This window comes from Meriones unguiculatus, chromosome 3 (genome assembly GCF_030254825.1).
Source record: "Meriones unguiculatus strain TT.TT164.6M chromosome 3, Bangor_MerUng_6.1, whole genome shotgun sequence".
In the NCBI taxonomy this organism is placed as follows: domain Eukaryota; kingdom Metazoa; phylum Chordata; class Mammalia; order Rodentia; family Muridae; genus Meriones; species Meriones unguiculatus.
Window position 1 is genome coordinate 47,530,053 of NC_083351.1, and position 13,915 is coordinate 47,543,967.

The window sequence follows — 13,915 nt, forward strand, 5'->3', positions numbered from 1 at the left end:
AGGTAGGCAAATATTTGTTGATCCCTGGCCAGTTTCACTCTTCAGTGAGCTTCAGGTCCATGGAGGTCCTGTCTCAAAAAATTAAGTGGAGAGTTACTGAGTAAAATATGCACTATCAACTCAACTTCTGTCCTCAACAAGAATGTGGGTACACCACACCCCCATTCAGAATAAGAAAACCAACCGTTTTTCTATTTAAGCCTCATCAGTCTCAAAACTGTACTTAATCTATGACAGGGAGGATTCAGGAAGTGGTCGGGGTCCAGCTGGTGCACATGGAAAACAATGAAAGGGAAGACTCAAGGTTAGGATGGCAAGAGGCATTTGAGTGCTAAAGGCTTTAATAATTTCCAAATGGACACCAGGCTCTCCACTTCGAGGAGACGGAGAACCTACACGGACAGACAGTTCCATGAACAGTTACTGGTTCTGACTTCCTGGCTCATTCACCAGAGGGGAAACAGGAGCCCCCATTGCAGTTACCTGTCAACCCCCTTTTCTTTGTCTTTATGATGGTTGGGGCCCTTTCCAGCCTATAGCCCTCACTTGATACTGGCTCCTGCTGTCTTCCTGCCTGTATCCTCTGAACTTTCCAGTCTGGCAGAGAAGCCTTTCTTCAGCATCTGGACCAACTACATCACTCAACTTTTTTTTTTTTTTTTTTTTTTTTGAGGCAGTCTTATCTCACTTTGTAGCCCAGGCTAATCTTTCTCTTCTTACCCGGTCAGTGTTGGAATTACAGAGGTGTAGAACAGTATACACAGACCTTTTAAAAGATGTTAAGTAAGTTACCAAGAAAAACCTCCCCCCCCCAAAAAAAAAAAACAATGATTTTTGGGTTATTCACAGAGTTCTGCAAGCATTGCAAATTAACTTGAGATTATTAGACACTCTGTTCTGATTAAAATTATTATGGGTGTTTGTACAAGTCTTGTATCTGTGGGTGTGACAGGACCTATGGAAGTCAGAGGACAACTTTATGGAATTGATCTTCTCCTTCCACCTTGATGGAACCCAGGTCTCCAGGCTTGCACGGCAAGCCCCCTTACTCACCGAACCATCTCTGGCTGTATTGACTGACTGACTGATTGATTGATAACATTTTAGCCGTGTGTTTTTCCTGTGCCTTGTCTTTCTCCTTTAGCCTAGAGCTCAGCTAGGGCAGGGGCTGATGGCTGTGCCTAGGTTGCTCCTAGCAGCCCTCTTGTAGAAGGACCAAGCGATACACGGAGATGCTGGCTCAAGCTAGTCCCACCTACTGTTCATTACAGTGGGCGAGAGGCCTGTTGGCAGAGAACTCTTTGAGTGGGCATAGGCTGAGAATTCATGCGTTGGGGTGGTGGCAGTGAGGCTTCTTACCACAGGGCGGGGTTGAGGTAGCTCGGAAAATCATATTCAAGAAAACCAACCAGGGACATCTAAAGAAGATCTTCCTGGCAGGCAGGAAATAAGAGACTATGCGGTGACACAGAGAAAGGCGCGGGGTCGCCCAGGTGGAAACACCGCATGAACTTGCCACAGCGCAGCTGGAGTTCTCCTCCGGCAGGCGCCCTGGCACAATGGCGTTTGCAGTCCCAGACGAGCCCCGCTGGGACCAGCACTTGCTGTTTTGCAGAGGCCAGAAGCCTGCCGCAACTTCTAGGTGGCGACAGCTGTTACCTTGCAAAAGGACCCCGTAGTTTCCCGTGCCACGCGTCGCCACCGCCCCAAGCCCCCTCCCACGCTTCTCCCGGAGCTCCGCCTGGCGCCGCCGTGGGTCCCAGGGGAGTCGCGGGCGCACCTGGAGCTTCGGGGGCCCAGGGACCTCTCTCGGAGCACAGCTGGTGGCGTGCTCCCTCTAGGATCCCCTTAAGTGAGGAGGCTCGGTCTAGCGCCCAGCGAATAACGTTATCCAATTGCTTCCCGTTTTATTCGCAGGCTGGGAGCTGCGAAAGCCTGTGCTCCAAGGGAGGAGGGAGGCGGGAGGGCGGGGACCAAGGGACGGCTTGGCTGTTTCACCCCGCGCGCGCGGCCAGAGCGCCCCGGCCCCGGCAGAGGCCAGAAGTGCCTGGAGCCCCGCAGCAGAGCGCCGGGCTGCCCGGAGCCCCACGATGGAGTGAGTATCCCAGCGCCGTCTGCGGCTCGCTGCCTCCTTGGGAATGTTGCCATGGTGACCTATCCTCCCCATCTTGGTCCAGCCTGGGTGTTTAATTTCAGCTCGGTGTGTTCGTCTTGCTGTTTCTATAGCAGCCGCTGCGGTGGGGGTATCGATAGCCTTGAGCTGTGGGGATTTGTGCCACTGCCTTGGGGTACACACAGGGGTCATATTGCCAAAGAGTCAGACCTGTTAAGCTTCTCTGGGTCCTTGCCCGGATCTTGCCCTTCTTGGGGAGTTGGCTGCAATAGCCATTACTTCCGATTCAAACCATGTCAGCATTACTGGACTGCAGTTAAGAGGTGTGTGCGTGTGTGTGTGTGTGTGTGTGTGTGTGTGTGTGTGTGTGTGTGTAGGGGCTGTCACTGCGGATTCGAAGCAAATGTGGTTTGCTTCGAGGGTGTGATGGAAGGATGATGGATTGTGGGGAGATACGAGCCAGAACTGGCTACTAGAAGCCACAAGAATACCCCAAATAATTGATTTGCTCTTGGTATATTTGGAGAAATGAAACAGAATGTCTACCGGCAGTTTGAGGTTCAATGACAATGTTGGTCATTACCCGCATTGCATGGGAGGGTGGGGAAAAGATGGCATGGAGACAAGAGAGGCGGTAACCAGAAGGAAAAAAAAAAAAAACAAAAAAACAAAAAAACAAAAAACCCACAATGAGGGCTCAGGGTGAGGACCCAGACTTAGGTCGCTCCTTTCTCTGTCTTTGCATCTCCACGTTCCTGGTCACTCTCCCATGCTAATACTGCAGCAAGGTCCCCGTGACAGGCGCCAGCGTGCCGCTCCAGAAAAGCCAGCAATTATATCTTTGCTCACTTGGTCAGCTTCTCCCTCTTGCTCTCTTCCCACGGATACTCACTGACTCTGAGGCTGTATGAAATAATATTTCAGGTTAGAGATAATGTCATGTTTCCAGATGCTAGCGCCTCCATGCCAAACCTCAAAACTCTAGATTCAGCTTTTATTTTCTGCAATTGTGTAGCTGCAACCTAATCCCCACCCAGCGGAAAGGAGGAGTGAGAGGTGATGTGGCATGTTAGGAGTGAGTTAGGGGTTGTAGAAAATAGTCCTTGCCTGGCAACAGCGTTTGTTGATTTTCCTCGCCGATATTTTAATGCATCTGAGCCTCAGTTTCCCCAGTTGCACAATGGGAAAGCTAGTTCTTATTGGTTAGTGTTACTGAGAGGGTCAGATAATATTTGCTTCTCCTTTGGAGGGTTTTGTAAATTTTAAGAACAAATAGAGGAGTTAAGAGCTGGCCTCCAGAGCCAGCTTGCCTGGGACTGAGTCTTTTGACACATTGCTGAATAATGACAGTCTTGCTGGCTTTCATTTTCCTACCTGGAAAATGAAATACTAGCAGCTGTTTCCTGTAAGGTTTTTTTTTTCTTTTAGTAAAAACTCAACAATTAATATACACATATAAACACATGTGTTACTACATACACGTAAAAATCTTAGAGCAGACCCAGAACAAAGTGAGCTGAGTAAGTATCACCTAGTGTCTGTAAGAGGTGGCTATTATTTGTTATTACTGCTGTGGTCTCCAGCCTTCTCTGTTGGCAGTTCATAGTGTCTCAGGTAGGCAGAAAGCCATTTTTGGGCAATTTTCATAACTTAATATAATAAATATACTTATTTTGTGTGTGCATGTACATATGCATGGTCAGAGGACAGCCCGTGAGAGTTGGCTCTCTCCTTCCACTGTGTCATCAGGCTTGGCAGCACATGTCTTTACCTGCTATGCTAGCTCTCCAGACCACAGATACTCTATAAGGAAATACAATGTCCTAAGGGCAGCAGAGCCTACTGCAGTTCCCATAACGACACGGTGGAGGTGAGGACTGGGGCAAGCTCCTGGAATTCAGTACAGAACCGGGCAGCTTGGCCTCTGAGGTGCTTCATCCCCATTGGTCACAGTCTTCACTATGGAGACTGCGCTTTACAAGGAGTTGAATGCTGGCTCAGTTGTCTCATAGTGTAGGGTCAAGGGCAGCTTGTTTTGTTGTACAGGCATGGAACAGTTTTTTTCATCTCCACACTAATGTCTCTCTCTTAGAATTGGCAACTGGTGGCACAAATCCTCTGGGACTTCTTGCTGTTTTCTCCCGGTCGTGACTATGGTTGGTACCAGGTGGGCCTACCTCGTACCTTCCTTCTTCTCCCTCTCGCCTTTGGGTATGAACAGTGTCCTATACAGTCTGATCAGCCTGACCTTGGCTTTTTCACCCCATGGGGCATTCGAAAATCCTTCTTATCTTCCCTCAAACCTGCCTAATTTCCAACTGTCTGTCTGCCACAGTGTTTTTTTTTAATGTAATTAGTTTTCTGCTCTTTGCTTTCTTTCTCAATGCTACATTTTCTGTCCATCTATGGGTCTAACATAATTTATCAAATGTCGATCCTTGTACTTCTGTCAAGCCAATCCTATCTCCTCATCTCATCCCAGGAAGTCAGGCTGCTTTGATTTGAATATGAGTGAGATATAGTCTCAGTTCCCTCCACTTATTGTGTCCAACTTATATTTGTGAAAAGAAATTAAAAGAGAGGATGAATTTGAATGAATTTCTTCATTTAATCAGCGGGTATTTGTTGAAATTGGCAATGATCAATAAAAGTCATGATTCTCAAAACAGTCATGTTCAACGTCATATAAGGGCAGACGCTAAACCAGTAAGCATAGGAACTATGTGATGCAAGGTGCAATACATGCTGTGAGAAAAAAGGACACACAGGAAATAACAGGGAAAGGACGGGGTTTAGGCTAGCTGGTCACAGAAGCCTCCTGGAGAAACTGATACTTAACGTGAGCTAAAGGATGAGCAGAGTTGGCCAAGTGTGTCCTGAAGGGAAGAAGTTTCTTGAGCTGGGAAATCAGCATGTGCCAAGACCAGGAAGCAGAAGTTATCTGGCCAGTTGGAAGAACTGAAGGAAGGGTCTTGTGCCTGGAGCTTTAAAGAAGATGGTCCAGGGATGAGGCTGAAGAATGTAGTGTGTGTGTGAGTGTGAGCATGTGTGAGTGTGTTTATGTAAGTATGTGTGTGGTGTGTGAGTGTGAGTGTGCGTGTGTTTATGTGAATGTTTGTGAAGTGTGTGTGTGTGTGTGTGTGATAGTACCTCTTCTACTGTAAAAATATCCTGGCCAAAATGACTTAGGTGAGAAAGGGCTAATGTTGGCATATAGCAGAGGAGACCACTTATCTTGGCAGGGAAGACATGAGGTCAGCCAGTCATATTGCATCTGCACCCAGAAGTAGAGTGAGAACAGCAGGTTGGGCCAGACTATAAACCATCAAAGATGGCCTCCATGATGTAACTCTTTCATCAAGCCTCTAAATAGTGCCACCACCTGCTCACCAAGTCTCCCAATGCATGAGCCTATAAGGGAAGGGGCATTTCACCTTCAAAGCACATCAAGGAAGGTCACAAAGTCCTAGATACTTCCTGAGTGTTTCAGAGGGTTGCTGAAGACAGTGATAAAACATCAGTTCTAGAAATTATATAAAATACCCTAAGCTTTTTTCTTCTTCTTAAGGCACTTAAACAGATGATGTAGAAACGGTCATAGCCAACGATCTGAAAGCTGGAAGTGTCTTCCCCAGGGAGGGGGACAATCAATTTAAAAATATGCTGACTGCCAGCCCAGGTGTTTAACTAAAATGAAAGTGTATGTGACCAAAAAGACCTATTCATTTATTCATGAGCATTATTGGTTTTGGCCCAATAAGAAATTCTTCATTTAGATGTACTGAGCTCCATAGCACCTAAGCAAAGAGGGTAATCGATCACTGAGTTTGGAAGTTTTCTGGCTGGAATGCTCTTTTCTGGATATTTAGATATGAGAAGCTCCACTATGGAAGCCAGAGAGGGACGGTGGGTTCTGCGCAGTGCCAGTCTCACTTGGGATGCAGTGCAGTTCATGTCAGGCGGTTGCTTGGCTGTGGTTCTCAGTGGCTTGAGTGCGGGGTGGGTGTGACTGAGAGGATACACATGAGTACTTGCTAATTTGATTCCACTCTTGGAGCTTTCCTCACACGTCTCTGGAGCAGTCTACAAAAAAGCGTGGGATCAGAGAGGCAGGAAGAACTATAACGTGGGAATTCTTCAAACTGTTGCCATCTCTGCAAACACTGGGGGCTCTAGTGATGCTCTTGGCAGTCTCGTAGCCTAACTGGTGTTCCCCGTCCACCCAGACAGCAGCCTGTGAGGCAGGTTTAACGCATTCAGAGGAGATCATAAAACAACTAAGCTTGAGGGGGGACTGCAGAAGGAGAGAATGAGACACTGTCTTGATCTTTTGCTCAGGCTAACTGAGAACTCACTGTACAATGCCCTGGCCTTGAACCCACAGTTCTCCTGCTCCCACCTCTTGAGTTCTGTAATCACAAATGGGCACCCCCCTATTTGGCTTAAAGTTGGGTTTTGCAAATGAACAAATTCAGGCCTATCAAGCTATAAGTGTGGTGGGGACATAGAGTCCTAAGTTCAGGACCTGAATGTGTTCATTCGTTCATTTGTTCATTCGTTCATACGCATGCAGCCATCTATTTACTTTATAAGATTTTGCTTTGTATTTTTCCTGAGTCAGTGCTTTGAAAGGTACATTGGGGTAAGTGATGACAAACCATCCCGGCCCTGTCTTCAAGCAGTTCATCGGTTAGACTGTATGTGACGACAGTTGCCAAGTAATGTTAGAAAGTTTGGCATGCTTATCCTGTCTCCTGTGGAATGTCCTGTGCTCAGTACATCATGAGTATCACACATGTTTCACAACGTGTGAAAGCTCAATGGTAGTGCATGTACTTAGCATGCATAAAACCCCCAGTTTGATCCCCCCCACCAAAAGATAAATATGTAAATATTTTTAAAGTTAATTTTATGATAATGTATGATTTTAAATAATTAGAATGTCACAGAATTTGTGGCGTACACATCTTCATTTTCCATTCTTTCTTTCAAATCTCAGCCCCAGGAGTTGTTATCATGAACAGTTTGGAGATAGCCTCTCAGGTAATTTAAACACCCACAGCAAGTCAGAAACATGAGCTTTTGTGGATTAATCTCCTTTTCATCCACAGCAACCCTGTATGGTGTGCTGTAGCTTGCATTTTGTCCTCACTTCATTCTGTGCATACTTAGACATAGTACTTCATTTGCATTTATGAACAAGTTTGTTTTACTTTGGGAATGTGGTTAATCGGCCTTCCTTCACTGGAGAGGTGTTTTGTTTCCATTTCTTCCTATTATATACAGTGCTACAGTAAACCTCTATGATACTTCAAATATGAATCTGACAATTGCTTTCTGGAAATGCACAGTAAGTGAATGAATGTGCATATTATAAATTTTGTCCAACTACTGTCAAAGACTTTAAAAAGGCTTTCTCCACTAGCCAACATCATATTACCCCAGTGACTTGAGCGAGCCTTTTGTATGTTGAAATGAACATGCATGACATCAGCTCCCAGGAGCATGGTTGCCAGGAGCCATGAGTTTTCCTGAGTTCTTTCTGTGAGCTTAGTATTTAGTTGCAAGATTCATTTTAAGCAAGACTCAAAGGCAATACATTATTAAGCTATTCCTTTGATGAACAAATACATTGGATGTGTATAAAATTTTAGGATCACGGACCTGTGAAAGTAGATTAGTTGGCAGAATCCTTACCTAGCATGCAAGCAGTTATATTTGATCTCTGGCACTGCTTAAGCTAAGCCTGGTGCCACACAGCTGTATCCTAGCACTTGAGATGTTGAGGAAATTAAGAAGTTTACAGTCCTCTTTGGCTACATAGAGAATTCGAGGCTAAGTTGGCTGCACGAGACCCTGTTTAAAAAAATCAGAATCATGTCCTTTCCTCTCATAATTTTGTGTGTTGTTCTCTGTGGAGAGCTGCGTGTGCCGAGGGCGCCGGTTTCCGCCTTCCGCCATCCCGATGGCGAGTGCTCTAAAACAACTTCTTATTGGCTGTGGTGTGTCTGATGATCTGCCGTCTACCTATCCGCACTTCCCACGTAGCTTCCTGAGATTGGTTGGCTCCAGGGTACTTATTACTGGGGAGGGCTCTCCCTGGGGTCAGAAGATTGCTCAACCTTCCTGAATAAACTACTTGGAGAAGAGTTCGTGTGCCGTGCCTTCCTTGCTGGTCGAGGTGGTCGCGACAGTTCTCTGATGTTCTGACATAGATCATTGCTGTAGCAAAGCTGAGGCTAGCCTGGTTATTTCTTCTTTATGTATGGCTTGTGTTCTTCCCTCCCATACTCTTATAAGCTTTTTATTCTCATAAAATTACTTTTAAGCATTGGACACTTTAAAACTTCTCTGTGTTATTTGTCAATGAAAGTTACTATATTAGGGTTTCCTGGAGAAAAGTGACTCCTTTGATCTGAAGATTCATGTTTCCATTTATGTATTCATGTCTTTTGCTTGTTTTGGTTTTTGGAGACAGAGCTTCACTATGTAACTCAGGTTGGCCTTGAACTTGTGGTATTGCCCAAACTGGCCTCAAATTCATGATCCTCTTACCTTAGCCTCCTGAATGTTGGCATTTTAGGTGTGTGATGTCATTCTTGATGGTTTTCATTTGTGGAGAGAGTTTCCTCATTCCTTCCAATGTATATAGATCTACTTACTCTGTTTTCTTCTGCAGGGATAATTCATTGTTACACCTTTGCGGTGGTTTGGATAGGAATGGCCTCCATAGACTCATGTGTTTGAACACGTGACCCATAGGGAGTGGCACTATTAGGAAGTATGGATTTATTTGAGTAGGCATGGCCTTGTTGGAAGTAGTGTGTCTCTGTGGGAGTGGGCTATGCTCAAGCTTCAGCCAGTGTGACACACAGTCTCCTTCCGCTGCCTGGGGATCAAGATATAGAACTCTCAGCTTTTCCAGCACCATGTTTGCCTGCATGTTTTCACACTTCCCACCATGATGATAATGCACTAAACTTCTGAACTGTAAGGCAGCCCATTTACTGCATTTATTTATTGTTAAATTTTTTTACTTATTCACTTTGTATCTGAGCATAGCCTCCTCCCTCATGCCCTCCCAATCCCACCCTCCCTCCCTCTTCTCCTTTCATGCCCCTTCCCCAGTCCACTGATATAGGAGGCCCTCCTTCCTTCCATCTGACCCTAGCCTATCAGGTCTCATCAGAACTGGCTGCATTATCTTTCTCTGTGGTGTGGTAAGGCTGCCCCCAACCCCCTGTCAGGGAGAGGTGATCAAAGAGCCAGCCACTGAGTTCATGTTAGAGACAGTCCCTGTTCTCCCTACTAGGGAGCCCATTTGGAGACTGAGCTGCCATGGGCTACATCTGTGCAGGAGTTCTAGATTATCTCCATGAATGGTCCTTGGTTGGTGTCTCAGTCTCAGAAAAGACCCCTCTTCCCAGATTTTTTTGGTTCTGTTGTTCTCCTTGTGGAGCTCCTGTCCCCTCAAGATTTTTCTGCCTTCCCCTTCTTCCATAAGAGTTCCTGTACTCTCTCCAAAGTTTGGCTATGAGTCTCAGCATCTGCTTTGATACACTGGTTGGGTAGAGTCTTTCAGAGGCCCTCTGTGGTAGGCTCCTGTCCTGTTCCATGTTTTCTCCATCTTCTGATGTCTATCTTATTTGCCTTTATGAATGAGGATTGAGAATCTTACCCAGGGTCTTCCCTTTTGTTTAGCTTCTTTAGGTATACAGATTTAGTAGAGGAATGTTCAAACAAACAGGTGAAGGAAGTAAAATGTTTTTCTTTATAAGAGTTGCTTTGGTAGTGGTGTTTTTTCATAGCAATAAAACCCAAACTAAAACAAACTTCCATAACTAGTTCTTTGCCTGATTTACCCCTAAGATTTTATTACACTTAGAAGTCTAAGGAAAACAGACACTTTCTCTTTGTAAGGCAAGATTTGTTTATTGTTATTCTGATGTAGTTTTCTATTTGTAGTGGTTTTATTGTTACTTTCAGTTTTTTTCTTGACTCTGCTAGCTCACTTGGCACTTCTTTTTTACTCATATTTAAAGATTTGTTTATTTATTTATTATGAATATATGTGTGTTTAAATGTATGCACATGTGATGGGTAAGTGTACTCTTGAGTGTGTGTACAGAGGCCAAAAAAGAACATCAAATGTTCTCATCCAAAGAACATCAAGGGCTCTCCACCTATTCTGTTGAGGCAGGGTCTCTCCCTATGATCAGGCTTGCATTTTTTAAGGTAGATCAAAAGCCAGCAAGCTCCATCAATCCTCCTATTTTCACCTTCCTCAGAGTGGGCATTAAAGGCATTTGTGGGGACCCTTGGCTTGTTACATGAATGCTGGAGTCACAGTTCCCATTCTCATGATTGTGGAGTGAAAGCTTTTAAGCACTGAACTGTCTCTCAGGCCTCCTGCAGTTGCTTTGTTAAAAAGGCCCATGATTTTTATAAAGTCTTTTGCATGCTTAGAGAATAATTTATTTGGTTCACTTAATTCTTATGCTATGCCCTGAAATCCTCTCATGTGCTCCTTGCTTGCAAGTCTTTTCCTTTAAAAACGAATGTGTGCATAGAGCACTTAAGCATGTCGAGGGCTTTGTATTTACTACTTACAGAAAGAACACTTTTTCCAGAAAGTGAGAAATGGAGACAGCCGTTTTGGGAGAATAGGAATTAGATCAGATATTTTATCTCATGAATATTTAGCAAAACCTCATAAAGAGTGAGCAGATGACTTGGATCCCATATTCTGGCTGGCTCCATGGAGGTGTTTGTTTGCAGGAAGGTAGATGTTCGGTTCCTACTTACTACCGCCTTGCTGCTTTCAATTTGCACCTGTAACGTTGCTTTTCTCTCTGCTGTGATAGAATGCCTGATCGAGGCAGCTTAAGGGTGGTAAAGTTTATTTTGGTTCAGAGCTTGAAGGGACTCACTCCTACAGCGGGAGTGGCATGGCCTTAGGATTTTGAGACAGCGGCTCAGAAAGAGGTGAATGCTGGTGCTCAGCTCGTTTTTTCCTTTTTATTCAGTTTGGACCCTGTCTTAGTTAGGGTTTTTATAGCTGTGAAGAGGTACCATGGCCACTGCAACTCTTATAAAACTGGGGCTGGCTTACAGTTCAGACATTCAGTCTATTATTATCATGGCTGGAGGTGTGGCAGTGTGCAGGCAGACATGGTCCTGGAGAGGTAGCTGAGACTTCTACATCTGGATGGGCAGGCAGCAGGAAGAAAGAGTGTGTCACAAGTGTGGCTGGAGGCTCGGGCATTGCAAAGTGAATTCTCTGTGAAATAGATGCCAGTGAGTGGAAAGAAAGCTCAGGTCTCCAGGTCAGCCTCTTTTGTGGTCCACTACCCACACATTCTCTCAACCTCTGAGACCTGAGACTGCTTCAGCTTCAGGAGAAAAACCAGGCATTCATCATTTGCAATTCATGACTCTTCCCTGCTTTACTCACTGGCTGAGGCCTTTCACCTGAACTGTAAAATATTGTGATAGATTTTCTTTTTCCTTCTCTCCACCACTTTTTTTTTTTTTTTTTTTGAGAAAGCAGAATGCTTAAATTTCTTAAACCATAGCATTAGCGGGCTGATTCATTGCCTGTGAAAAGTTAGCCAGTCGCTTAGCATGGTGTGTGGTGTTGGAAGGAATCAGAGAAACCAAGAAGGAAGGAATGGGCAAAAAGAGGGACACACACACACACACACACACACACACACACACAGAGAGAGAGAGAGAGAGAGAGAGAGAGAGAGAGAGAGAGAAGACAGAGACAGAGAGAGACAGACACACACATACAGAGAAAGAAAGAGAGAGAGAAAAAGACAGAGACAGAGAGAGACAGACATACACTCATAGTGTGTGTGTGTGTGTGTGATAGATAGATAGATAGATAGATAGATAGATAGATAGATATAGAGAGAATGTTGACCCATTGGGGAAGTTAGTACAGCCAATTAGATTTTAAGGGACTGTGTCCTCAGAGAAGCTGGGGACTGACAGTTTGGAATTGTTGAACAGGAGTAATTCTAGATACATGGCCCGGCCTATTTCACAGGAGTTTTCTGGGGTCTCAGGAAGTCGGGAGATAAATAACACTATCTGGCAACCAGGAGGTGGCAGCGGAGGTCACGGCCAAAGTTCAGACTTGACACACCATAAAAGACTGAGCTCTGTGCTAGTTGTTCGTTAGTTTTATTACACAAGCTAAAGTCATCTGAGAGAAGGAGACTTTCAGTTGAGAAAATGCCTTCATAAGACTGGGCTGTAGGCAAGCCTAGGGTATTTTCTTGTAAGTGACTGATGGGTGAGGACCCAGGCCATTGGGGGTGGTGCTACCTCTGGGCTGATGGCCTTGGTTCTGTAAGAAAGCAGGCTGAGCAAGCCAGTAAGCAGCACCCTTCCATGGTGTCAGATCCTGACCTGCTTGAGTACCTGCCCTGATTTCCTTCAAGATGGGCTAAGATGTGGAAGTGTAAGCCAAATAAACTCTTTCCTCCTCAGATTGCTTTGGTCATGGTATAGCATCACAGCATCAGTAACCCTAAGACAGAAATTGGTACCAGGAGTTGTAACAGACATGACCATATTATTTGGGGGAAGATTGTGGAAGAACTTTGCAACTTTGGGCTAAAAAAGTCATTGAGTGTTGAGAACTGTTCTGTAGGAGCTTGGAAGGTAAGAACGTTGACTGCATTGCAGAAGATGGAGGCCTTGCTTCTGAAGTTCCAGAGGGACAGAAAGACTCTACCAGCCCATTTGTGTGAATAATCTGTTGTATCTGGTCATCTGGAGCTGAAGAACTGGCTGTGATAAACAAAGAGACCAGATGCTCAACGTCCTTAGCCATCAGGGATACGCAAATCAAAACGACCCTGAGATTTCACCTTTCACCCATCAGAATGGCTAAGATAAAAAACTCAAGTGACAATATATGCTGGAGAGGTTGTGGAGAAAGGGGAGCCCTCCTCCATTGCTGATGGGAATGTAAACTGGTACAACCACTTTGGAAATCAATCTGGTGCTTGCTCAGACAATTAGGAATAGTGCTTCCTTGAGACCCAGCTATATCACTCCTAGGCATATATCCAAAATTTGCTCAAGTACACAACAAGGTCATTTGCTCAACCATGTTTGTAGCAGTTTTATTTGTAATAGCCAGATGTCCGTCAACAGAAGAATGGATATAGATATTGTGGCATTTTTACACAATGGAATATTACTCAGCAATCAAAAATGAGGAAATCATGAAATTTGCAGGCAAATGGTGGGATCTAGAAAAGATCATCCTGAGTGAAATATCCCAGAAGGAGAAAGACAAACACAGTATATACTCACTTATAAGTGAATACTAGATCTATATGATAGGATGAACATACTAAAATCTGTACACTTAAAGAAGCTAAACAAGAAAGAAGACCAGGGGTAAGATGAGCAATCCTCACTTAGAAAGACAAATGGGATGGACATTGGAAGAAGGAGAAAACAAGAAACAGAACAGGAGCTTACTTTAGAGAGCCTCTGAAAATACTCTACCTAGCAGTGTATCAAAGCAGATGCTGAGACTCATAATCAAACTTTGGGCAGTGTGTAGGGCATCATATGAAAGAAAGGGGAGTTAGTAAAATCTGCAGAGGACAGGAGCTCCAAAAGGAGAGCAACAGAACCAAAATATCTGGGCCCAGGGGTCTTTTCTGAGACTGATACTCCAACCAAGGTCCATTCATGGATATAACTTAGAACCTCTGCTCAGATGTAGCACATGGCAGCTCAGTACGCAAGTGAGTTCCCTAGTAAGGGGAACAG

At 44.8% G+C, this 13,915-nt stretch overlaps 1 protein-coding gene across 5 annotated transcripts in view; it reads left to right on the forward strand.

The window, feature by feature from the left end:
- Positions 1 to 1,965: 1,965 nt before the first annotated feature.
- Palm2akap2 (PALM2 and AKAP2 fusion) overlaps positions 1,966 to 13,915 on the forward strand; it is a 427,758-nt gene continuing 415,808 nt past the window's right edge. For all 5 annotated transcript variants that reach the window (XM_060379949.1, XM_021628068.2, XM_021628073.2 and 2 more), the window contains exon 1: positions 1,966 to 2,095. In XM_060379949.1, the coding sequence (XP_060235932.1) occupies positions 2,091 to 2,095 (5 nt within the window). In that variant the 5' untranslated portion in view covers positions 1,966 to 2,090. The remainder of the gene's footprint in view (positions 2,096 to 13,915) is intronic.